The sequence below is a fragment of the Acinonyx jubatus genome, chromosome A2 (genome assembly GCF_027475565.1).
Source record: "Acinonyx jubatus isolate Ajub_Pintada_27869175 chromosome A2, VMU_Ajub_asm_v1.0, whole genome shotgun sequence".
NCBI lineage: Eukaryota > Metazoa > Chordata > Mammalia > Carnivora > Felidae > Acinonyx > Acinonyx jubatus.
In genome coordinates, this window is record NC_069383.1 from 156391454 (window position 1) to 156414172 (window position 22719).

Here is a 22719-nt window from a genome sequence, read left to right on the forward strand (position 1 = left end):
AGCCGCAAGCCTGAGGCTGCCGCCCCCGCCCCAACCCAGTACCCGGGTGGGGCAGGGGGCGCTCAGGTGCGCGTGCGGTGTATGTGTGTGCTCTGTGTTCTCTCTTCTGAGGCCGCTTACGATCTGTCTCTCCCACCAACGCCACCTCACCAGGAGCAGTACACGGTAAAGTTCTCTCTCTGTCTCTCTCTCTCTCTGTCTCTCTCTCTCTCATTTCGTCTCTCGTTCTCCGTGCTCTGGTGCAGCCACGTTGGTTCTGGGCCTCTTTCCATGGCCTCGTGTCCTTGCTGCTGTCCTGTTTTTCGCAGTGACCAGAGCCCCCCCTCGGTCTCTCCCCAGGGAGGGGAGCCCTCAGGGGTCTGGGCAACTGCTTCCCATTGCAACCCACCATTAGTCTGGCTCTTGGCAGAGATTAGAAGGGACGTGAGGGAGGGGGGGCCTCCCCAGGGGCTCCCTTCAGCAAGGCAGACAAGCACGGGGAGGTGATTCCCGAAGGAGTAAGCGTGTCCAGACCCCGAGATGGGAGGGGGGTGGGAGAAGGGAGAACGAACATCTACACTCTCAGCAAAGTGGTTCAAAAAGTGGGTGGTTTTCTATGAGAACGCCTTGATCAAGCCACTCCTGCAGGCTCAGGATCCAACGCGCCAGGAACACTCCTCAGTGCCTCCGTAAACAAGATTGTTTCTCAGCCTGGCCAGAGGGCACACAGCGCCTTCTGGGAGAGAGGGCCCCCTGATGGCCAGGGAGTCACTTTCCGAGGAGTGGATCTGCCCACGGGAGTCCTGCTTCCAAATGTCAGGCCTTCGGCACTTCAGGATTTTAGCCGGTCCCGCTTACGACCTAGATGCCCCCTTGCTTGATGTTTTAGTACGGAGACTTCCGCTCTTCCCAAAGCAAAAGGCCTGAAAGACACGTGGGGAAGAAATAGCCGTTTCCCCGTGCGATCCAAATTGTGTCCCTGTCCTGCTTCAGATTATCTCAGTGGCTCTCTTGACGTGCATCTCGTATTTCAGGGGCACGGCCTTGAGATAACGGTGACTTTGGGTTTCAAAAGGGAAAAACGTGTTCCAGCTGAATCCTGGAGCATGGCTGTGCCCCGCAGGGTTAAGTCCAGTTCCCGCTGTTTATTCCCTGCAAAATGAAGAGAAAAGAGATCTTTAAAAAAAGGGCGGGGGGGGTTTGTATCCAGATACACCATGGGAGGGGTCTCTGGGAGTTTTACACCTGACCCACGAGGTAACTCTGGGGAGATGTTCGCTAGGAGACCCTCAAAGAACTCTGATCTGGATCCGTTCACGTGTGTCCTGAGATCACACGCCAGGCACACGGCGGGAGCTGGGACAAGAACCAAGATCAAAGGGAAAATGAATCGTAGAAGAATAGGTCACAGTTTAAGCTTTTGAGAAGTTCTCTCTCTAAAGCCAGAAGCCAAAGACGAAGCAAAGATGATTCTGAAACAGCAGTAGGGTCTGGTAGCACCCGCAGGCAGTCAGGGGAGGCTGTCGGATAAAGGGGCCACTTAACTTGGCTGCGAAGGCTGCATAGTCCTGGGAACGGACAGGTGGCAGAAGGGCATTTCTAGCAGTAGGGACAGTAGGCGCAAAAACAAACAGAGGCAAAGAGTCTGGCTGGGGCTCGGGGTGTGTAGCAGTCGATGGGAATGCACAGGCAAGGTAAGTTGGGCTAGGTTTTGAAGAGCCTTGAATGCCGAGCCAAAAGCTTGCAGTTCTAGGCATTCAGATTTCTCCAGAAGGATTCTGAGAAGGAGAGTGACATGGTCATTGGCTTTGAACCACTGTGTGCGGAAAAGGTGGAAGGAGAGGGAGACAGGGAGCGGGGGGGGGGGGGGGGGGGGGGAGCTGGGAAATGGGTAGTGGGACTCCAGCACAAGACGATGGCCAGGGACGATGATGGAGAGGTTAGGAGGGCAACCCACTGGGGATGGAGAACAGAAAGGTGAACGGGACCCGGGTTTCTGGCTTGGGCGACTGGCGGGTGGTGAGTTCTATTAACCGCAGGCCTCTGATGGCCGCACCCAATGCCCTCCTTTTGGGGGACCTGAATCATGGTTGGCTAAGGGTATCAAGGCCTCTGCAGGGGCTGTACGGCTAGGGCCCCGGTCCAGTAGACCCTGCACTGAACCCCGTAGAAAAGATGGGTTAAGAGACCCTGGAAGAATGAGGCCTGAGACCCTGGCAGAGGTTCAACATCAGCCTCTGACGTCCCGGTTGTTTGCTTTCGCGCAGGCTCAGGGAATATTGAGGGCGGGCCACGTTAACTGGTTCCTGGATCCTGTTGGGAGGGGAGGCAGGGAATCCCGCTCTCCAGCACCCATGAGAGCCCACAGGTGCCACCAGCCGCCCCATGCTGGGTCTGAGGGCCACCCCATGCAGTTACACAGGACCAGCCAAGTGGTGGAGGGCCCTTAACAAGTCCTGAGACCAGGACCACAGAAGGCCGTCTGCTGGCTACCTCTTGAGCCCAAACACAGCAGGGGTGCTCACCACTCTTCCCCAGCAAGGGCAGGCCGGTGCCAGGCTCACCCCAGACTCCTGGGCCTGAGAGGGCAGGGTCACGTGGAGTTGTGGGCCACCCCCCACCCAGACTGACTTCTGCTCCCTCTTTTCCCCTCTCCGTACCCTAATGTCCCTCCACAGTGGCAACAGCAAAGGAAAGGACATCAACACAATTAAGTCCCTCCGAGTCCTCCGGGTGCTACGACCTCTTAAAACCATCAAGCGGTTGCCAAAGCTCAAGGTGAGATTGGGGCAGGTGGGAGGCCCGTCAGGGTTGCTGCCGTGTACAGTTGGGCAGGTTGAGCACTGCTCAAGGACACGACCCTGAAAGGGGTGCTGGTAACATCACATCCATCGTAGATGGATGTATTTATTATTACAGCTTTCCAGCAGATGGCAGTAAAGTGCGTTGACCTGACAGAATCTGTGTATTATGACAATTTTCCATTAGATGAAGCATCTTGAGGTCAGGATCCCCTTTCCTAATTCCCACGAAGCTGTCGTATGGATAACAGTCGGGCACAACCCTAATGTGGGAAGCAAGAAACTAGGTTTCTGGTCCCACGTAGCTTTTGACTTTTCACCTACCAGTTCTAGGTTCGAGTATCTCCTGTTCCTCAACAGTGTGAACCAGTATTTCCCAGAGCTTGTCATTCAGGAGAAAAGAAAAGGAAATGAAACCTAGTCATTCAAACGCATCTTTCCAATTGGTGTTCCATCTGAGGACCACCTGTATGCTCTCTTCATGTTTATTTCATTGATCACTTTTTTAAATTTAAGTGAACATATTTAAAAAAAAATTTTTTTTAACGTTTTTATTTATTTTTGAGACAGAGAGAGACAGAGCATGAAGGGGGGAGGGGCAGAGAGAGAAGGAGACACAGAATCCGAAGCAGGCTCCGGGCTCTGAGCCGTCAGCACAGAGCCTGATGCGGGGCTCGAACTCACGGACCGTGAGATCGTGACCTGAGCTGAAGTCGGACGCTTAACCGACTGCGCCACCCAGGCGCCCCTGTGAACGTATTTTAAAAAGAAATTCCGCGTCAAGGTTCTCAAGCGGGAAGAGCAGGAAGAACCCAACAGAAGATAAAACTACACATGTTCCCAAAAGACAAGATACTGTTCTTAAAATCTAGCCTAAGAGGGGTGCCTGGGTGGCTCAGTCGGTTAAGCATCCGACTCTTGATCTCGGCTCAGGTCACACATGATCTCGCGGTTCGTGGCACTGAGCCCCGCATCAGGCTCTGCGCTGACCTTGTGGAGCCTGCTCGGGATTCTTTCTCTCTCCCTCTCTCTGCCCCTCCCATGCTCGCGCAGGCGCGCGCTCTCAAAATAAATAAATAAGATCCGGCCAAAAAGATTGCTTGGAAAGGACTTTGAACACGGGCTGAAAAGTAAAAGTATCAGGGTTAGGTGTTAACAGTAGCAATTAAGCAAGATCTCCTGGCTCGCTCGAGAGGATTGAAGACGTGGAAAGTGATTAAGTTCGTTGCCGTGCGATTCAGCACTATTTAGTGTCGGGCTCCTGCAGGCCCTAAGGAAATGCCCCCTGTCACCAGGACTTTAGCACTATCGCTAGCCAATAGGTGGCCGCCCTTTGGACATGAAAGCTTGCTTGCATTGAAATACGGAGAGGCCCAGCAGTATTCAGTTCTGCGGATCTTCACCCTTTCCTGGGTCACGGCCCCCTTTAAGAGCCCCCATGAGGGGCACCTGGGTGGCTCAGTCAGCTAAGCGTCCAACTTCGGCTCAGGTCATGATCTCAGGGTTCGTGGGTTCAAGCCCTGCGTCCAGCTCTGTGCTGACAGCTCGGAGCCCGGAGCCCACTTCGGATTCTGTGTCTCCCTCGCTCTCTGCCCCTCCCCCGCTCTCACTCTGTCTTTCTCCCTCTGAAAAATAATATTTAATTAATTAATCAAATTAGATAAAACATAAATAAATAAAAGCCCCCAGGAAAGCTATGCACGCTCTCCCTTGGGGAAAGCTGCCGAAGCCAGCCTGTAGTTCCAGTAGGTTCGAGGACCCTTGTCCGCTTGTGGTTAGGACCCGCTGCGGTTAGAAGCAGAACGGGGTGGGAGACATTCCAGGCCTGGACCCCTGCCTTCTTGGGCAGATGGTGAGAGGGTTCCATGTCACCCAGGGCAGGATCTCCGGGGCACGTGAAGTCGGCTCTCCCCGGCAGAGCGCCCCCTACTGCTCAGCGGTCCAAAGGGCGTGAGAGCGCGGCTCCAGGGGATGGGAAAAGGGGCCACGAGTGAAGCAGGGACACAGAATTAACAGGAAATTCCTTGTCTGCCCGTGCCTCCTGCCCTGAAGAGCTGTGAGCTTGTCTTAGGCTCAGAGAAGCCGCCCCGTTTCCCGGGAGTTGAAAACGGCGGGGGCGGGGATTAGATGCACGGAAAGCCAGGACTGAGTGCAGCCCCAGTACCTACCTCCCAGAGCCGCGGGCCTTAACCGCGTGACTTGGCGTGAGGCCTGGTCGGTGAAATGGAACGATCGTGGACTGCTGGAGGCAACTGACCGGGCAGCCCCCAGCCCCTCACGCGCGCTCTCCCCTCCACCCCACCCCTCCCCGTCCCCCCAGGCCGTGTTCGACTGCGTGGTGAACTCGCTCAAGAACGTCTTCAACATCCTCATCGTCTACATGCTGTTCATGTTCATCTTCGCCGTGGTGGCCGTGCAGCTGTTCAAGGGCAAGTTCTTCCACTGCACCGACGAATCCAAGGAGTTTGAGAAAGACTGTCGGTGGGTCTCCGCTCTCCTCGGTGCCCCCACCGAGGGGCTGGCGGGAGTGGGGCGGGGCGGCCGGAAGCACGAGCCACCGGGCTTGGCGACTGGAGTGTTGGGCTCCGGAAGTGGGCCAGGGGCCGCCCGCTGGGGTCTGGAGTAGGGAGGACAAGCGTCGGGGTTGGAGCTCTAGGTAGGATGCGCCCTAAGCCGGCTGCTTAACTCTTCATTCAGTCGCCACGTGGGATCGACCTGGGGGTTATTGACACGCGTCCTAGTCCCCTTGTTTGAAAACCTTTATGGGCAGATGTGTTTCAAAATTCAGAATAGTTTGCAGTTGTTTGAGAAAGATCGTGTACAGCGTGTTCCACGCAGGACGTGACTCCCTCCGCTGAGTCTAAGGCTTCCCTGTAATCAAACTTTTGGGGGGTGGGGGGGGGGGCTGGGAGTCACGTGACTTTGCAGCAAATGGGACGAAAAGCAAGTATAAAGGGCTTCAGGTCCAGAGGGTCTGGTTTTGTCGCCAAACGAATTAGATCAGAGGTGGACGGACTTTGTCCGCCAAGGGCCAGATGGCGCGTCACTTCTGCCTTTATGGAGTCCATGGTCTCAGCTGCAGCTCCCATCATGACACGGGGCAGCCAAGGGCGCCTGGGTGGCCCAGTCGATTAAGCGTCCAACTTCAGCTGGGGTCATGATCTCACGGTTTGTAGGTTCAAGTCCCGCGTCAGGCTCTGTGCTGACAGCTCGGAGCCTGAAGCCTTGTTTCAGATTCTGTGTCTCCCTCTCTCTCTGCCCCTCCCCCACTCACACTCTGTCTCTGCCCCCCCCCCCGCCCCCCGCTTTTTCTCTAAAAAATAAATACACATTAAAAAAATGACACAGAGCAGCCAGACAACACATAAACAAAGGTTCCAATAAAATTTTATTTCTATATTTTTTATTTCTTTATTTTTTAGTAATCTCTACACCCAATGTGGGGTTTGAACTCACTCACAGCCCTGAGATAAGAGTCGCATGCTCTTCCGTCTGGGCCAGCCAGGCTCCCCTAAAATTTTATTTCTAGAAACGAAAACTTGAATGTCGGTGTAAGTTTCATCTGTCACGAATGCATTCTTTCGATTTGCTTTCAACCACTTGGAAACGTAGAAAACCGTTCCTAGTTTGTGGGCCGTACAGAAACAGGTGCAGATTCAGTCTGCAAGCCATAACGTTCACCCTCTGAGTTAAGAGGAAAATATTTGGTTTTCAGAACTTTCTAGACTTTGGAGTTGTGGACGAGAAAGAGGAAAATATTTGGTTTTCAGAACTTTCTAGACTTTGGAGTTGTGGACGAGAACTTGCGGGCCTGGAGTCCCGTCCCGCCTGTCTTTGGATCATCTTCATGATGGAAATTCTTTTTTAACTTTTTTTATGTTTATTTATTTCTGAGAGACAGAGAGGGTGGAGGAGGAGTAAAGAGAGGGAGACTTGGAAACCAATTTGACAATAAATTTCATATATTGAAAAAATAAATAAATAATAAATAAATAAATAAATAAATAAAAAAAAAAAAAAAAAGAAAGAGAGGGAGTCAGAGGAGCTGGGTGAAGCAGGCTCTGCATTGAGAGCAGAGAGCCCGACGCGGGGCTCAAACTCATGAACCGCGAGATCATGACCTGAGCTGAAGTCAGACGCTTGACCGACTGAGCCACCCGGGCACCCCCTCATGATGGAAATCGCTAGGCCCTTACCGACGTGCCCAGTATATGCTGTCGCCGTGTAAAATGTTACGGGCAGCCTGTCGTTATCTCGGAGGCTGTTTCCTGACGTTGGAAGGACTCCATTCGGCCACGGGTCTGGGGCTAAGCCTTGTATCGCTGCTCTAAAAAGGAGCAGCCCCCGTCCCCCTCGGCCTGATGGACCCAGAAAAGTTCCTGTCTTTCTCCCTGCTCAGCGACCCCCCAAGCCTGAGGCTCCCCCCCCCCCCCCCGCAGGACTGGAAGTTTTCATGTTGGAAGACAGTGCTGGGTCCTGAGTCAGCTCTCCCGCTGGGAGCAGGGGTCGTGGCCTCATCTGACGACCTCCGAGGGGGCGCGCACGTCCATCAGAGAGCCGCACGGGGGGCTTCCACCCCCTGGGCTGAGGGATGCCGTGTGGGCTGGTGGTCCTCCTCGTCCTCTGACCTCTGGTCACCAAAGATGAGGCTCCCCTTCCTCCGTTGAGTAACGGCCCCTATTTTCTGCATCAGCGGCAAGTACCTCCTGTACGAGAAGAACGAGGTGAAGGCCCGGGACAGACAGTGGAAGAAGTATGAGTTCCATTATGACAACGTGCTCTGGGCTCTGTTGACTCTCTTCACCGTGTCCACGGGAGAAGGCTGGCCGCAGTAAGTGGCCCACCAGACAGCGCCACGGGGGAGTCGGGGGCCCCCGGGGAGCAGGATGGGGAAGGGTCTGAGAGCCCAGCACTGAGAAAGGCCTGGACCAGGAGGGGTTTGCTCCCGGCTTCCCGAGGTGGAGACCCCGCTGGGTGCACGAGGGGCCCCGTCACCAGAACAGCAGCCTGGGCTCGTTTGGGGCCGAAACGCAGGCCTCCCTCCGTGCAGTTTGCCAAACCCTAAGAGTCAGGGCCCTGCACCCTCCCAGATGGGGTGCAGTTTCTAATTTGCAGAAGGGCTCCGTGGACGCAGGCAGGCACGTCCTCTTAACCCTTTCTGTGCTGGTGAGCACAGATCTCCAAGGACAAGGCCTGGACGTGGCATTTTCCAAGTGCCTTTGACCACGGGACCGTTCCTCACCCAGACAGGGCCAGTCAGGGTTGTGGTGAGGCTGAATTGTGCAAGTCCAGGGCCGGACCCATGCACACGGGGCCAGTGCTAGCCCATACGGCACCTTTGGGCAAATGTTTTCGGCAACGCTTCCTCAACAGATTTCACTTCCATCTGTCAGAATGTTGTCGGAATGTACCGAAGGATTTTGTTCAAATAAGGTACTTCGTGGCCACCTGCCAAAAAGTTGTCCTTATAAATGCACAAATCTATCATGTCTCCAGTACGAATGGCACCCCTGAGACACAGAGCCCTTGAGCAGTGCACAACCTGTGCAGCTGTTCAGAGCAGCTCTGCAGACACACACTCCCATGTTCATCCCCACTACACCTTCCCAGCACCACCACCTGTGCTTAAATGCCCCCCCCCCCCAGCACACACGCACTTAGGTGTGTGCCTCCATGACTCCCATACACCCTCCCATCCATCCCCACCAGCCTGGTTTCCCATCCCAACTTGGCCAGGCCTTAGTGGGTGAACTTCGACAGGCCACTTTAAACTGCCAAACCTCAGTTTCCTCATTTGCAAAACGGGGCCAGTAATAACCTCCCTGAGAGGGTTGCCAAGGACATAGATAAAATTATTTCTAGCCCCTAATAGCCCTCAGGACGCGGTGGGAGAGGTAACTGAGAGCGCTGTCCACACTCCCCCCAGACGAAGGAGGAGGGAACTCTTCTGGCTTCGTAAAATCACCACAGGAATCGGGGTCGGAAAATAACGACTATTTCCATCTTGTTGTTGTTTTCTTTTAATGTCTCCCTCCATTCCCGTTGCTTGTCCCGCTTTCCCGCTCCCCCTGCTCCGCGCCTCCCAGGGTCCTCAAGCACTCCGTGGACGCCACCTTTGAGAACCAGGGCCCCAGCCCCGGGTACCGCATGGAGATGTCCATCTTCTACGTTGTCTACTTCGTGGTGTTCCCCTTCTTCTTCGTCAATATCTTCGTGGCCTTGATCATCATCACCTTCCAGGAGCAGGGGGACAAGATGATGGAGGAATACAGCCTGGAGAAAAATGAGGTGCCGCTTCCCAGTTGCATCCTTCACTTAAAAATTGACAACTTAAAAATTGACAACTCCCGCCCCCCATCGCAGGCACACACACAGGCACACGCGTGCGTCCAGAAAACAGCTGCTGGGGGCATCTGGGGAGGGCGCAGCAGCATCCTCCAGGCAGCATTCGGTCTGTAGGGCCGCCCTTCATGGGGTTCCCAGAGAAAAACACACCGAAAGAAGGTGTATGTATCAGTCAGTTCAGACGAGGTTATGCCACAGTAACAAGCATGTCCGGAATCTCAGTGCCAGATGCCCACACAGGGATCGATTGATTTCTTGCCCAGCACCGCACGTCCAGGCGGCTCTGGTCCACGTTACCTTTATTCTGGTTGCTCTCCGAGACACTTCAGATCAAGAAGAGATAATGGCAAACCACTGTGCACTTTCGGGGGGGGGGGGGGGGATCTGTGCCCGGAAGCGACCCTTCCATCCACCCATCCACATCTCACTAGCCAGAGGAAGTCACACATCTGTGTCTGATGTCCGTGGGGTGGCGAAGTGTAATCTCCCCGAGGGCAGGGTGGTGAATATTTGTGAGTGAAACGCCAGTCCTCCCGAGAGAGCACAGATGTGGCCCTTGGCGCTTCTAGAACCGTCCGAGCTCAGCCAGGTGGAGGACCTGGGAATGCATCCTTCCTCTGCTCTGTTGGCCCCTCACACTGAATGGCCATTATCCCTCCGTCCTTCGAAGGGAAGGAGGAAACGAAGCAAAGAGCTCAGTAGGAAAGAACGGTTAGGTTCGGGTTTGGCCCGCTTGGCAGCTGTGCTGCCTCAGGCAAGTGACTCAGCCTCTCTGAGCCTGCAAAGCAGGGTTGCTGATGGCATCCCACGTGCGCAGATGACGACTTCTTAGGGAACCGCGGGTGTTGGCAGGAGGAAGCGGGCGAGAAGACCCAGCGGGCGTGAGGAATCCTGGGTGGGGGCAGGCTCGGCTGACGTGCCTGAGGGCGGGGGGGTGGGGGGGTGCCCCGTGTCCAGCCGCCGGCCTCTCTCCCGCAGAGGGCCTGCATCGACTTCGCCATCAGTGCCAAACCGCTGACCCGACACATGCCGCAGAACAAGCAAAGCTTCCAGTATCGCATGTGGCAGTTCGTGGTGTCCCCGCCTTTCGAGTACACCATCATGGCCATGATCGCCCTCAACACCATCGTGCTCATGATGAAGGTGAGCCCCCAGCACCGCCCACACCTCCCAAGGCCGCCCGTCCCCCCCCCTCCCCCACCGGCAGAGCGGAGCCGCCTGCCACGAGTCTCCCAGACCGAGCCCCTTCCGACGTCACCTGCGGGGACCTTCCTCCAGGAAGCCCTCCCTGGCCTCCCGCAGCGGCACGAGGCACCCATCTAGTGGTTCTCCCACGGGCCGTAATGTCGGTGTTGGGTTGCCCAGCCGTCTGCCCCACCGGCCTGTGAGCTCCACAGGGGCCAGGCAAGTCCCGCTCAGCCCTGAATTCCTGGGGTTCGGCACATCCCTGGGCGTGAGGGAACAGGAGGCCCTCAAGAAACGTGCGATGGGTGAAATGAGAAAGGAGGGGCAGGTAAGGACCTTGCAACCCTTGGGGCCGCGGAGTCCCTTCCGGGTGAAAAGCCAGGACCTTGCACCCTGTGGTCTAAAGACCAAAGGGCAGGATTCAAGCCCAGCTCTGCTGTTTGACTTAGCATTTAACTTGGCGCCAGGGGCCAGCAACTATCAGGCATCAGTTTCCCCGTCAATGAAACGAGGACGATAATAACGGCACCTTCCTCCCGACCTCGAGCGGGGGTGAGGATTGAATGAGGAAGTCCAGGCAAAGACATGGGCACATGTCTCGGCACTTTGAAAACACGCGGTCCCTAAGCTGCCAACTTTTGAATTGGCGAGAAAGCAGTGCCTGCGTTTGCTTGAAACGTTTCTCCGCAAGCAAGCTCTTTTCTCTTTCCATCGTTATAATCCTTAAACGGTTCCAAACAGACAGAAAGGAATAGTACAGCACAGTGCTTCTCGAACTGCTGTGCGTTCACGGATCATCTAGGGATCTTGGTAAAATGTGGATTCTCGGCCAGCAGATCCGGGGTGGGGCCAGGATTCTGAAATTCTAATCAGCATCCCCCGGGATTGCTGCGGGTCCCTGAATACCCGGTCTCCGTCACCCAGAGGTGCCCATTTGGAACATGCTCTGTGTTGGCTTCATCTGTTCTCTCCCTCTCTCTCTCTTTTTTTTTTTGTGGTTGTCGTTGTTGTGAGGTGAAATTCACATAACATAAAATTAACCAGTTCAAGCGCACCTGGGGGGCTCAGTCGGTCAAGCATCTGACTCTTGACCTCAACTCAGGGTTGCGAGTTAAAGCCCCAAGGTGGGCTTCCGTGTCCAGCATGGAGCCTCCTTTAAAAAAAATAATAATAATTAACCATTTCAAAGTGTGCAATTCAGGGGCAGTTTCGTACAGTCACCACCCTGCGCAACCATCACCTCTCCCTGCTTCCAGAACATTTTCATCACCCCAAAAGGAGGACCCGTCCCCGTGAGCAGTCACCGCCCCCCATCCCCCTCCCCCGGCCTCCAGCAACTGCCAGTCTGTGTTCTGTCTCTGTGGATCTATCTATTCTGGACATTTCATCTGTTTTTTTAATGATTATTTATTTTGAGAGAGGGGGGGGGGGGGCGCTTGCACACGTGAACAGAGGAGGGGCAGAGAGAGGGAGACAGAGGATCCGAAGCAGGCTCTGCCCTGTGAGCACAGAGCGACCGGGGGCTCGAGCTCACATACCCCGAGATCATGACCTGAGCCAAAGTCCAACGCTCAACCAACTGAGCCACCCAGCCGCCCCAATTTCGTCGATTTTTAAAAATTATTTTAATGTTTATTTATTTTTGAGAGAGAGACAGAGTGCAAGCAGGGGAGGGGCAGAGAGAGAGGGAGACACAGAATCTGAAACAGGTTCCAGGCTCTGAGCTGTCAGCACAGAGCCTGACACGGGGCTCGAACCCACGAGCCGTGAGATGGTGACCTGAGCCGAAGTTGGACGCTTAACCCGACTGAGCCACCCAGGCGCCCCAATTATTTTAAAGATACCACAATATTTTGACCTTAAATTCTTCGGTATGTATTTCTAAGAGATAAGAAAAAAAAAGAAATAAGAAATATTCCTATATATTCTTTTTTTTTTCCTATATATTCTTATGCTTGACAAGATTTCTCTAAGATACGTATTGAATTGTCCCCAAAGTATCTTTTACAGTATGGGTTGTTCTCTGAGCCAAGATCCAAAGGGCTACACATGGCCTCTGGTTGTTGTCTTTTATTTTTTATTAATTTTTTCATGTTTTTTTTTAAATTTTTTTTCAACGTTTATTTATTTTTGGGACAGAGAGAGACAGAGCATGAACGGGGGAGGGGCAGAGAGAGAGGGAGACACAGAATCGGAAGCAGGCTCCAGGCTATCAGCCCAGAGCCTGACGCGGGGCTCGAACTCACGGACCGCGAGATCGTGACCTGGCTGAAGTCGGACGCTTAACCGACTGTGCCACCCAGGCGCCCCTCATGTTTACTTTTAAGAGAGAGGGAGAAAGAGTACAAATGCGGGGGTGCACAGAGAGAGAGGGAGACGCAGAATCCGAAGCAGGCTCCAGGCTCTGAGCTGTCAGCACAGAGGCTGACGCGGGGCTTGAACCCACAAATCATGAGGTAGTGACCTGAGTCAAAGTCAGATGCTTAACCCACTGAGCCACCCAGGCGCCCCTGGCTGTTGTCTTTTAAATCACCATCTTCCCCATACCGTTTTTTTTTTTCTTGCCCCATGCTGTTGACTTTTTGAGGAAACCAGATAAGTTGAATGAAAACTGTCCCACCTGTGGGTGCGTTAGTCTCCTCGTGGGGTATTGTGACTTCTCCCACCTGCCGTGTCTCCTGTAACCTGGTCCTCAGGGCTGAAGGTTATAAATTTGAATATAATTAAATAGTCTGGGCAAGAAGACCTCATAAGGAAGTCTTAGAGTAGCAGTTATATCTGGGGCAGGTTACTGACTGGGAAAGGGTGCAAGGAAACTTTTGGGGGTGCTGGAAGTGTTCTGGGGGGCAGTCTCATGGGAGTGCACAGCTAAGGATTAAAAAGGGGGGGCGCTGCGCCTGGGCAGCTCAGTGGGTTAAGCCTCGTACTCTTGGTTTCGGCACAGGTCGTGATCACACGGTTCGTGGGTTCAAGCCCCACATCGGGCTCTGCCCTAACAGTGCTTGGGATTCTCTCTCTCCCTCACTCTCTCTCTCTCTGCCCTTCCCCTGTTCTTGTGCTGTTGCTCTCTCTCTCAAAATAAATACATAAAAGATCTGAAAAAAAAAAAAAAAAGAAAAGAAAAGAAAATCCCGCAGAGAGGATGCCACAGACCTCCTCCTGCATTCCATCCGGAGCTGCATCAAACAGGCAGTCCTGGGATCTGGGGTGCTAAGGTGGGACTCAAGAAAGTGCTTGTTTGGATGTGAAAAGATTAGCCCAGCCCAGGAACAGCTGGCCGGGGGGGCCTGGGTCGCCTCCCACAGCATGTCGGGAAGCCCAGTGTCCAGGTCTCGCCTGCCCCAGGACAGGACAGTCACAGAGCCGCCTCCCCAGCTCCCCCCCTGCCCGCTGACCCCAGCGTCCTTCCTCCTCTCTACTCCAGTTCTACGGGGCCTCGGTTGCTTATGAAAACGCTTTGAGGGTATTCAACATCGTCTTCACCTCTCTCTTCTCTCTGGAATGTCTGCTGAAAGTCATGGCTTTCGGGATTCTGGTAAGTACGGCCTTGGGGCTAGAGCCGTGGGTCGGGGATGGTGGGTGATGATCTCCCCAACCCCAGCGGCAGCTTGAGCATCCCTCCAGTGCCCACAGACCCTTGTTAGTCATTCCTGCATCTGCCAGGTAACAGCAAGGAGACCCAGCCCTTGCCAGGCGCATGCACTTGCCGTCATTCCTCAGAGCGATCCAAACTGGGGGGCGGGGGTGGGGGGGGCGGCAATTACCATCCAGTTTAAGGAAACTGAGATCCAGACCGGGCCAAGTCCGTGGTGTCCCAGCCGTTCTAACCACAATCCACAGTCAGGCGTACCTTTTGCGAGGGAGGCAGCACCCAGACGCACAAATAGACAACCGACGTGAAGTTTTCCAGAATCCAAATCCCGTCTCTGCCTGCGTCACGGGCTCTTCCACTGATGGCGGAGCTTTTCTTTTCTAAATGCAGTTGGTCGCCCCCTAGCCTGTCTTCATCTCCGACTAATGCAAGTGGTCTTAACCTGAAGCCCACTGATCCGTGGGTGCAGGGGAAGGGGGGGCGGGGGGGGGAGAGAGCTGTGAAATTAGACGTGAGCAGATCACGTCTCTAGTTTTCACAAGCCGCTAACTGGATGTTAACATTTCCTTCCATCTTGAAGGCAGACCAACCCCTGCAGTGTGACCAGTACTCTCTGTGTCACCGATAAAAATCAGATCTTTCCATAGCGCATGACAGAGGCAGCAGGTTCCTCCAAATTTTTGTTCGTGTTCAGCCTTGCTTCGAACGCCGGTGACCGTCAAACCTACCGCCGGAAATTATTTCATGTGTTAATGAAGAAGTGCGTTAATCATTAGATCACCGTTTAAAAATAGTTTTTGATAATTGTATTTCGGTGTAACAGGTGCCCTTGCAATCCTGGGTATTTTATTTTATGCATTTACAAAGCTTCCTCTGAGAAGGTCTTCCCAGGAGGCCAGGGAGGTTCACAGCCCCCCCCCCAAAAAAAAAAAAAAGCCAAGAAGGCCTGAACTGAACTGATGGGTGTGTGATGGGACCTTCTAGAGGGTCCCCCGTGAGTGGCCAAGCTCAGACTTAGAACAGGATGCTTCCCTCTTGCCCACCCACTTTGTCCACCTCTCTGAGGAGAGTGGCCCACAGCCTGTGGCCTCGCCAGGCTGTCAGCGAGGTGGAGGCTGGATTCCCAAGGTGGCAAAGGGTGTTAGTTTGGACACCAGAGAGGCCTTGATTCAACTCACATCCGGGCTGTGTCACCTCACCTCTCCATCGCGAGGGCTCGTCCTCTGCCTCTTCCTCAGAAGAGCCCTTGCGAACCCCAGTGTGCCTGAAGGCTGAGGGTGAGGGCTGGCATGGAGTGAGCGCCCCATAAATGCCAGGAAGGGTCGCCATGAGGCCTTAAAATTGAATGATCCCCCAGAGCCAGCCCCGGAAGTTCAGGCTCACTTGGTCAGGTGGGAGCCCCTGAATCCGTATCTTTAATGAGTGCCCCAAGGGGAGTCCAAGATGCATCTAGTGTTGAACAACAGGCAGAAAGGGGAGGCACCCCGCAGCCAGGGCAAGGGCACCGGCTCTGCATTTCGGTCCTGGGGATGCCACCAGGATGGCTCACAGAACACGTATGGGGGGAGGGGGGCGGCAGTCAGGCTCTGGCGTGCCCGTATCAGGGTGCAAACCCCTTTCTAGCTGCGTGGCCTCAAGCAAGGCACATGGCCTTTTTCTCCTGTTTCCACATCCACAAAACAGGAGTACCGTGCATCCGGCCTCCCAGGGCGGAAGGGAGCGTGGTGTAGGTTCAGACGCGGGACCTGCCCAGCCCAGTTGTGCTGTGCGGTTTTGGTAACCCCCGTCGATCTTCTGGTAAATGAAGCGGCTTAGGGCTCCATCCTCCCCGCCCCCGACCATCCCCCAGGGGCCTGCGTGGAGCCGCCCCCTCTGGTTTGGGTGAAGTTCACCATGTGCAGTTTAGGCAATGGGGTGGGAGGGAGGGACCCTTGTCGTCCAGGGGCTAAAGCCTATGGCCAGACGCCTAGAAAGTTGCCTTCATTTGGACTCCCCCCAGAAGCACAGCCTGAGATCAGGACTGAGTGGGAGGAATTTATCTGGAGACCCAGGGAACTCAGTGTGGGGCAGAGGAGTGAGGCAGGAGCCAGAAGGCAGCCAGTACAAGGTGTGTTAATGGAGCCAGTTCCCACTGTGGGCAAAAGGGGCACAGTTCCCTTGAGGACCAGCGGGAAGCAGCAGAGAGCACATACTGCCGCCTCTTTCCACCTGAGGGGAGAGCCGGGATATTTATCTTCCAAGGCCCATCAGTCATAATCAAGGGCTGCTCCCAGGGGGGGCCGTTTAATTTGCAACCAGAAAAAGACCCCGGGCAGAGCAATGGAAGGTGTGTAGGGGAAATATGAGGGGATGTGGGCAGGGCCCCAGCAGCATCTGCCAAAATACCAAAAGTGCCAGTGGAACATGAATTCCTTTTAGATGATTACGAAAGAGCATCCATTCATTGAGCACCTGCTGTATAGCCAAACTCCAACCCCCCCGCCCCCTTCACATTCATTATCTGATTGCTGTTATACCCCTGTCTTCCAGAAGAGGGCTCCAAGGCCCAACCAGTCCCAACTCCGAGACCCTTTCATTCCTACGCGCTGAAAATAGTTTGAGCCTGGAAAGCACAGCTCCAAAGCCTGAGTCCTTCTCTGTGAGGCAGAGGGGCTGCCTCAGGGCCAGACGCTCAGGGGAGGAACAGACCAGTCAGAAGGGGACCTGCGAGCCCCAAGCTGGCCCCCGCTTTGTGAGGGTGCTGAGAAAGCCTGTGTTCGGTGTGGGTCCCACTGAGCCTGGAGGGGAGGGCTGTCTGTTTGAACCAGACCCTTGGATTCAGACAGAGGTGCTGCTCGGCGTGGGCTCAAACGGTGTGGAATGTTTTCACAAATACTCCTCTGCGCACAACCTGTTGGCTATAACTAGACACAGGCGGCCTCATCCAACCGCAAGGGGACCAGAAAGTGCAGCCTGGCACGTGCCCCGAAGGCGTTTCATGCCCCTGTTACCTTTCCCCTTCTTCAGATTAGGAAGTGGAAGAAATGAGAGGTTAAGTCACCGGCCCACAGCCATACAGCAGGATGGTAACAAAACTGGGATTCGAACCCACAGTCCACTGTCTTAGCGAGCATGCTGTAGCAGGTGCGGTCTTGAACACAAACCCTAGACTCGAGCTGAGTTCAGTCCTGACCCTTCACCTCTGTGCTGCTCACCTCAGAAGGTGAGCGGCATCCCACTCCGAGCTTCCATCGCCTCGGGTAAAGCGGGTGACAATCCTTTGCTCTGAGGGTCCATGTGAGGATCCCAGTGACATCGTTTAAAAAGCATCTCGGGTCTCAGGGAGCCCTCAGATGTGTCAAAAAGACAGGCAAGCCCAAAGGACAGCCCTCGTTCTCCAGCAGAGCGACACCGGGCTTTGGAGGCCCCCCCGGGGCCAGGAGAGCCATGGGGGTCCCAGGGAGGGGGACTCAGAGCAGGTGATATTAAGCAGCCCATACAGCAGCACTTTGCTATTTGAATGACCACGCGTGTTGTGGGCACTCGGGCTGATCAGCAGCACCCCGGGGCCGGCCATGGCAGCCGGGCGTGGAGCCCTGTGTTGGCATCTCTGTCTTGTGGGTCCCCATTCTAGAATTATTTTCGTGATGCCTGGAACATCTTCGACTTTGTGACTGTTCTGGGCAGCATCACCGACATCCTCGTGACTGAGTTTGGGGTAAGTTTCCCACCAGCTTCTCTCTGGGTAGCTCCTGGCTGGGTGGAGAATGGGTGGCTGGGGGTGGGGGGGAACCTTCCAAAAGCAGCGGTCCCAAAAGCCACAGCTGACTCAGGCCAGCACTTGACTGTGACCAAAGAGGGAGAAGCGGGGACCCCAGGGGCAAGGGCAGCCCTTCGGGAGGGCGGCTCAGGGAGACGGGGGAGCCCAAAGCCACAGCAGTGTGGGGCCAGCACTGCAGTGTGAACTTTCCTGCATCTCGGCTGTTGACCATTGAATCAATAATATGGATGAGTGCATTGAGATAATTAAAGGATCCCAAGGCTGAGCCCTACCCCCAAACCCCACACAGTGTTGGGGACCCAGAAAGAACGAGCTTCAAGTCCGTTCTGTTTGAACTAACCATCTTCTGGTTCGTGGAAGGAGGTTGAGGAGGGAGCCGTGGCCCTGGAGCCAACAGGGGATCCCACTCCTAGGTCCCCAGGATGTCCACCCTCTTCTGTCCCCAGGCTTGGGAGGCTTGCAGCTTGGGGAGGGGGGCGGTCCCTAGACCTCCGTGGTGGCCCCATAGGCCACATCATCCTTCCCCCTCATCTGAGAGACTCGGGGCCCCAGAGCTCCTATCTCAGATACCCTCTTTGGCCATTTTCGAGTAAGCCCAGGCCTGGGAGCCCTCAGGAAAGTGGTGGGGAGGGTAGGAAATCCTCACAAGGGGAGCAAAAAGGGCAAAGACTGTTGAAGCCAGGGGTGGGAAGGGATATCGACCTCATCAAAATAGCAGTAAAAATAATGGCCGACTTAGTTGCGTGGCAGGCACAGTGCCAAGCGATTCACGTGGATCAGCTCGTGGTACAGGTCAGGGGGTCAGTAGATAAAAGGATTCCTTTGGGAGGGTTTAACTGAAGGGATTGGAAAGCAGAGACTACTCACAGAGAGGAGGGGAAGAGGGCCGACCAGGATGGCAAAGCGCGGGGCACCCAGCCACCGTGAGGAGCTGTCACCTGCCCAGGTGCTGAAGCGGGGAGGAAATCTGAGCTGGGGTGGGGAGGGGCCGCCCAGCAGGAGCCGTGGACCTGCGGGGACAGAGCCTGTGCCCGAGAGGAAGGCCAGAGCAGGCTCAGGGCATCAGGGGAGAAATAACCCAAGCCCATCTCTCCCCCTGCCCTCCATCTCCTGCCAGTGCTTCCCGTTGGCCAAGCCTAGCCAGAAGGGAGCCAGAAGGCCAGGGAGCAGGGGGTGGGGGAGGTGCTCAGAACAAGCAGAGAAAAGTGGAGAATACACCTGGTTGGGGTGTGGCCCGAGGAAGAGGGTGTTGCCCCATTTCACAGATGAGGAAGCTAGTGCCCAGCGCTCGGGGAAGCGAGGGACCTGCCCAAGGTCGTGCACGCACCCAGACCTGGTAACTCCTGAGGCTCACGGGTGGCCCTGGGGTGGCCCATTAGAGCCCCCAGCAGAAAGGGGTCGATGGACCCATTCTCCCATCCTGGAAGGCCAACGGGACGAAAGAGCTACACAGAAAAGGAGGCCATTCTCTGATGGGTCCCCTGGCACCTCCCTCCCAAGTGGTATCCTGACCACACCTCTTTGCCCTGAGCTCCACTGAGCCACAAATTCTCCCTTCCCTTCGTCCCATCCCCAACACCTTCCTCTAGGGAGGTCAGCGGGGGTGTCCCCGACCTGGGCCCCATGCTCTGGCAGAGGACCAGAGCCCCGGCCTCATCTTCGGTCCTGAGTCTCTAAGAGATCCAGAGCTCCGACTGGCAGTCACCCAGCTGAGCACAAGACAGCTTTGAACCAGTACGAGAGGTTGGAAGGGTGGCCCCGCACCCCCCGCAGAGCACGTGGAGGGAGTTAGTTGAAACCTCCAGTGGCCAGGAGTAAGCGGTCCATAGGGCTCAACCCCCTCGGCCCGGGCTCCGGACTGGCAGGACAGGGAAGGGCATCAGGGCTATTCAGTGAGCCCAACAGCCCTCCCCACAAGCTGTTTGACTTTGCCAGCCTACATCACCTCTGCTCCTGTAGCGTGGCGGTAACTGTTGTAATTAACCTCCCTGGGTCCTTGCCAGCTTCACGTTCACACATGCATCTGGTAGGCACTCATTGAGCGCCTGCTGTGTGCCGGGCACTGTCGTAGGTGCTGGAGACCGTGAGCAAAGCCAGACCAGACAAGAACGCCCGCCCCCACAGGGCCGGCATTCTAGGGAAGGAGCTGGCAACCTTTAACACGCGTGAGCGAGCCACGTGAAGGGTTTGGCACAGAACCTGCTAGGAAATAGATCGTCCACAAATGGCGGTTGTTATTCTTACTGCTACAGCTGTTGCTATTATTACTGGGAGCGTCCTTGGGTCTGCAGTGGGCCTTCTACTGTACTTGGGTTTGCCGGTCACCTCCCCCACCCCAGCCCCCCGGGGCCCTGGATCAGAATCCTTTGGAGGGGAAGGTGGAGGCTGGGTGTGTGGACCCTTTCGGGACGTTACGCTCCTCCCAACCTGGGCTGAGGGGAGGCCTGCCCTGCGGGGCAAGGAGCCCACAGCCACCCCTCTCTGCCTCCCAGGTAAGCCCGCCAGGCTCAGGCCAGAACCCCGCCAGGCTGAGGCAGGGGGCGCCAGACGCTTGGGAGGGCAGATCCCCAGGGTTGTGCGGGAGGGGGAAGGGCTGGAGGCCCACTGGGCCTCAGCTGCCGCCCCCTAGTGGCCGGGTGACGGGGGTTTGCCCTGCGTGCGATGGTTAATGACTGTTTCTTGTCTTGTCTCTTTTCATGCCTGCTCTTTAAACTGTATATTGGCACAACGCCGTCTGAAAAACTCATCCAATCAAAATGCACTATGAAATTCATTTGTTCATCCATGACATGGTCTGTGTGTTCATACACCAATGACTATCTCCCAACCCACCACCCCCACTCCCCGCCCGGGAACCGAAACCCATTGGTGTTTTGGCACTGGTTACAAATCAACCTAAAAAACGCTGAACACGCCTCCCCAACTGCCCCCGCCCGCCCGCTCCCCCTCCATCTTCAACATCTGCATCTAGAATCCGGTTGGTCTTACTTCTTTCTGAAGTCTAAATGCCTTACATTAACTGTGAACGCATCTTCTCGTACCAGCACTGCACGTCCCGCCCTGGGCTTTCTGGACTTGGGTTGCCTGATGCATCCCGCCCTCCCCCAGCACCCCTTCCCCGTCTTGTCTGTCCGTCTCCCCAGCCCACCCCCCTCCCTCCTCCTTCCTGCAGTCTCTCTCTCTCTCTCTCTCTCGTTTTTACTGGGCTCTGAGTTAGGGTTTTCTGTGTGGGTTGGTTTGCGTCTTTTGCAAAGCAAAGGGTTTGCTCCAGCAGGACTCATCAGCTGGGTGGGCCTCCCGCCCCATCCCGTACATGCGTCCCTACACGCCGAGCCCCTGCAACACCCAGACATCGCTCCTGTCCCCCCCTGATCAGCTCCATGGGGCCTGGGCCCCGGGAAACTCCAGGCCCGTGGGTGTGACTTTCTAGAGATGTAAATCTCCCAAGTCCAAGGAGGCTGGAGGGCCGGACAGCAGGCAGGCAAACACTCCCAGACAAGGGAAACACGGAAGGGCCAGGACTCGGGCCGGCCAGACGAGACCCTCTCCCAGAGCCCCGGCCTTCACGTGCTCACATAACCGCCCCCGTACACACAGTCAAGGCACACAGGTACCCTCGCCCCTTTCCCACATGCGCCCTCTCTCTCCCTTCCTCTCTTGTTCTTGTGCTCCTCCTCTCTCTCCTCTGCCCACGACAGGCACACACGCACACACACGCACACCTGTCCCTCCCTGTTACATCCATCCAGCCTGCCCCCCCGCATGCCCTGTCACAGCACACACCATCTCCTCCTCTGTCGCCTCACGGATTCAGCTCCTTGCTCACTTCTCATTCTGGTACCTTCCATCTGCCTCCGCCCCACGCCCGCCACCTCGGAGCCCCGTTGAAGGACTCCCGGAATGGCATCTCTGCGCCAGGACCCCTCCCCACCCCCAACCGGTACCACATGCAGTCATCCGCCAGACAAACGGTGAAAGATTGCAAATTCGGTGCCCCCAAGTGGAGTGGCAACATCACTGACACCGCCTCACGGGTCGAAGTGGGAAAGCTGGGCATTGGTCGAATAGGCACTCAAAGCCACCTGAAGTTATAGCTGGGTCCGGAGCTAAAGAATGAGCAGTGTTAACAAGGCAAAAGAGCGGGGGGGAAGGGCATTTGAGGCCCAGAACAGCACGGGCAAAGGCCCTGTGTCAAGAGGAATCATGCAGGGGTCGGGGTCTGCAAGCTGAGGGGATGTGGCTGGAGCAAAGAGAGGGAGGGAAGGCTGACCCAGGAAAAATGAAGAGGGCGGAAGGGGATAAGCCCCTGGGGCCTAGCGGAAGCCGGGGAGCATTTAGAGCAGGGGTAGCATTGGAAGTGTGATTAGACAGGATGGCGAGGCTGTGAGGCAGCAGCCGGCGGCCGGGGAGGGAGGGGGGTGTGGAGGGGGGGAGGTGCTGGGCCGCAAGGGGGAATCCCCAGCGAGAGGGGACTGGCCGTCTGAGCAGGGGCTTCTCCGGGACCGGGGATGGGCTGGGTCTGGACTGGGGGAGGAAGGTACCTGGAGAGATCGGAGTCTGGCTTGAACCGGGAGATAGAATCTAGGGAATGCCAGAAGAGGAGCAGGTTAGAAGAGAGCAGGTGTAGAGCACAGCCGTGGCGGGTCTGAGGTGCCTTTAAGAGCACCCTGGAAGAAGTCGGGTCAGGCGAGTGGTTATGGGGTCTGGAGCTCAGAGGCAAAGTCTGCTGAGGTGGGGGCTGCCGGGGGCAGGATTTCTCTGGAGCCCTCAGGTGGCTGGTTCCCATGTCTTTCTGAGCTCTCGCGCCCCTGAGCACCACAAGCCTTCCGGGGCCTGCATCCCACCCCATCGCCCTTGAACCAGGAAGCACAGGGCAGCCTTGAAGGACAGCATAGCTGCTCCTTCCGGGCTTGTGGATGGAAAAGCGGGAGCTAGGAAGAGGAAAGTCGCCAGTTCTGCAAGCACTTGAAGGACTCGATGCAGAACCAAGAAGAGATGGAGGGCAGATGAGTTCCTTCCCCTACCCTGTCACCTGGACCTGTCATCTCCACCCCCTA

The 22719-nt window shown here is 55.8% G+C and overlaps 1 protein-coding gene across 7 annotated transcripts in view; it reads left to right on the top strand.

Annotated features, from left to right (window-relative positions):
* The window catches only part of CACNA1A (calcium voltage-gated channel subunit alpha1 A), a 281855-nt gene that overhangs the window by 231448 nt on the left and 27688 nt on the right, over positions 1 to 22719 (top strand). For all 7 annotated transcript variants that reach the window (XM_053219793.1, XM_053219790.1, XM_053219791.1 and 4 more), the window contains 7 exons: positions 2658 to 2757; positions 5101 to 5261; positions 7474 to 7611; positions 8867 to 9068; positions 10104 to 10268; positions 13735 to 13845; positions 17516 to 17599. In XM_053219793.1, the coding sequence (XP_053075768.1) occupies positions 2658 to 2757; positions 5101 to 5261; positions 7474 to 7611; positions 8867 to 9068; positions 10104 to 10268; positions 13735 to 13845; positions 17516 to 17599 (961 nt within the window). The remainder of the gene's footprint in view (positions 1 to 2657; positions 2758 to 5100; positions 5262 to 7473; positions 7612 to 8866; positions 9069 to 10103; positions 10269 to 13734; positions 13846 to 17515; positions 17600 to 22719) is intronic.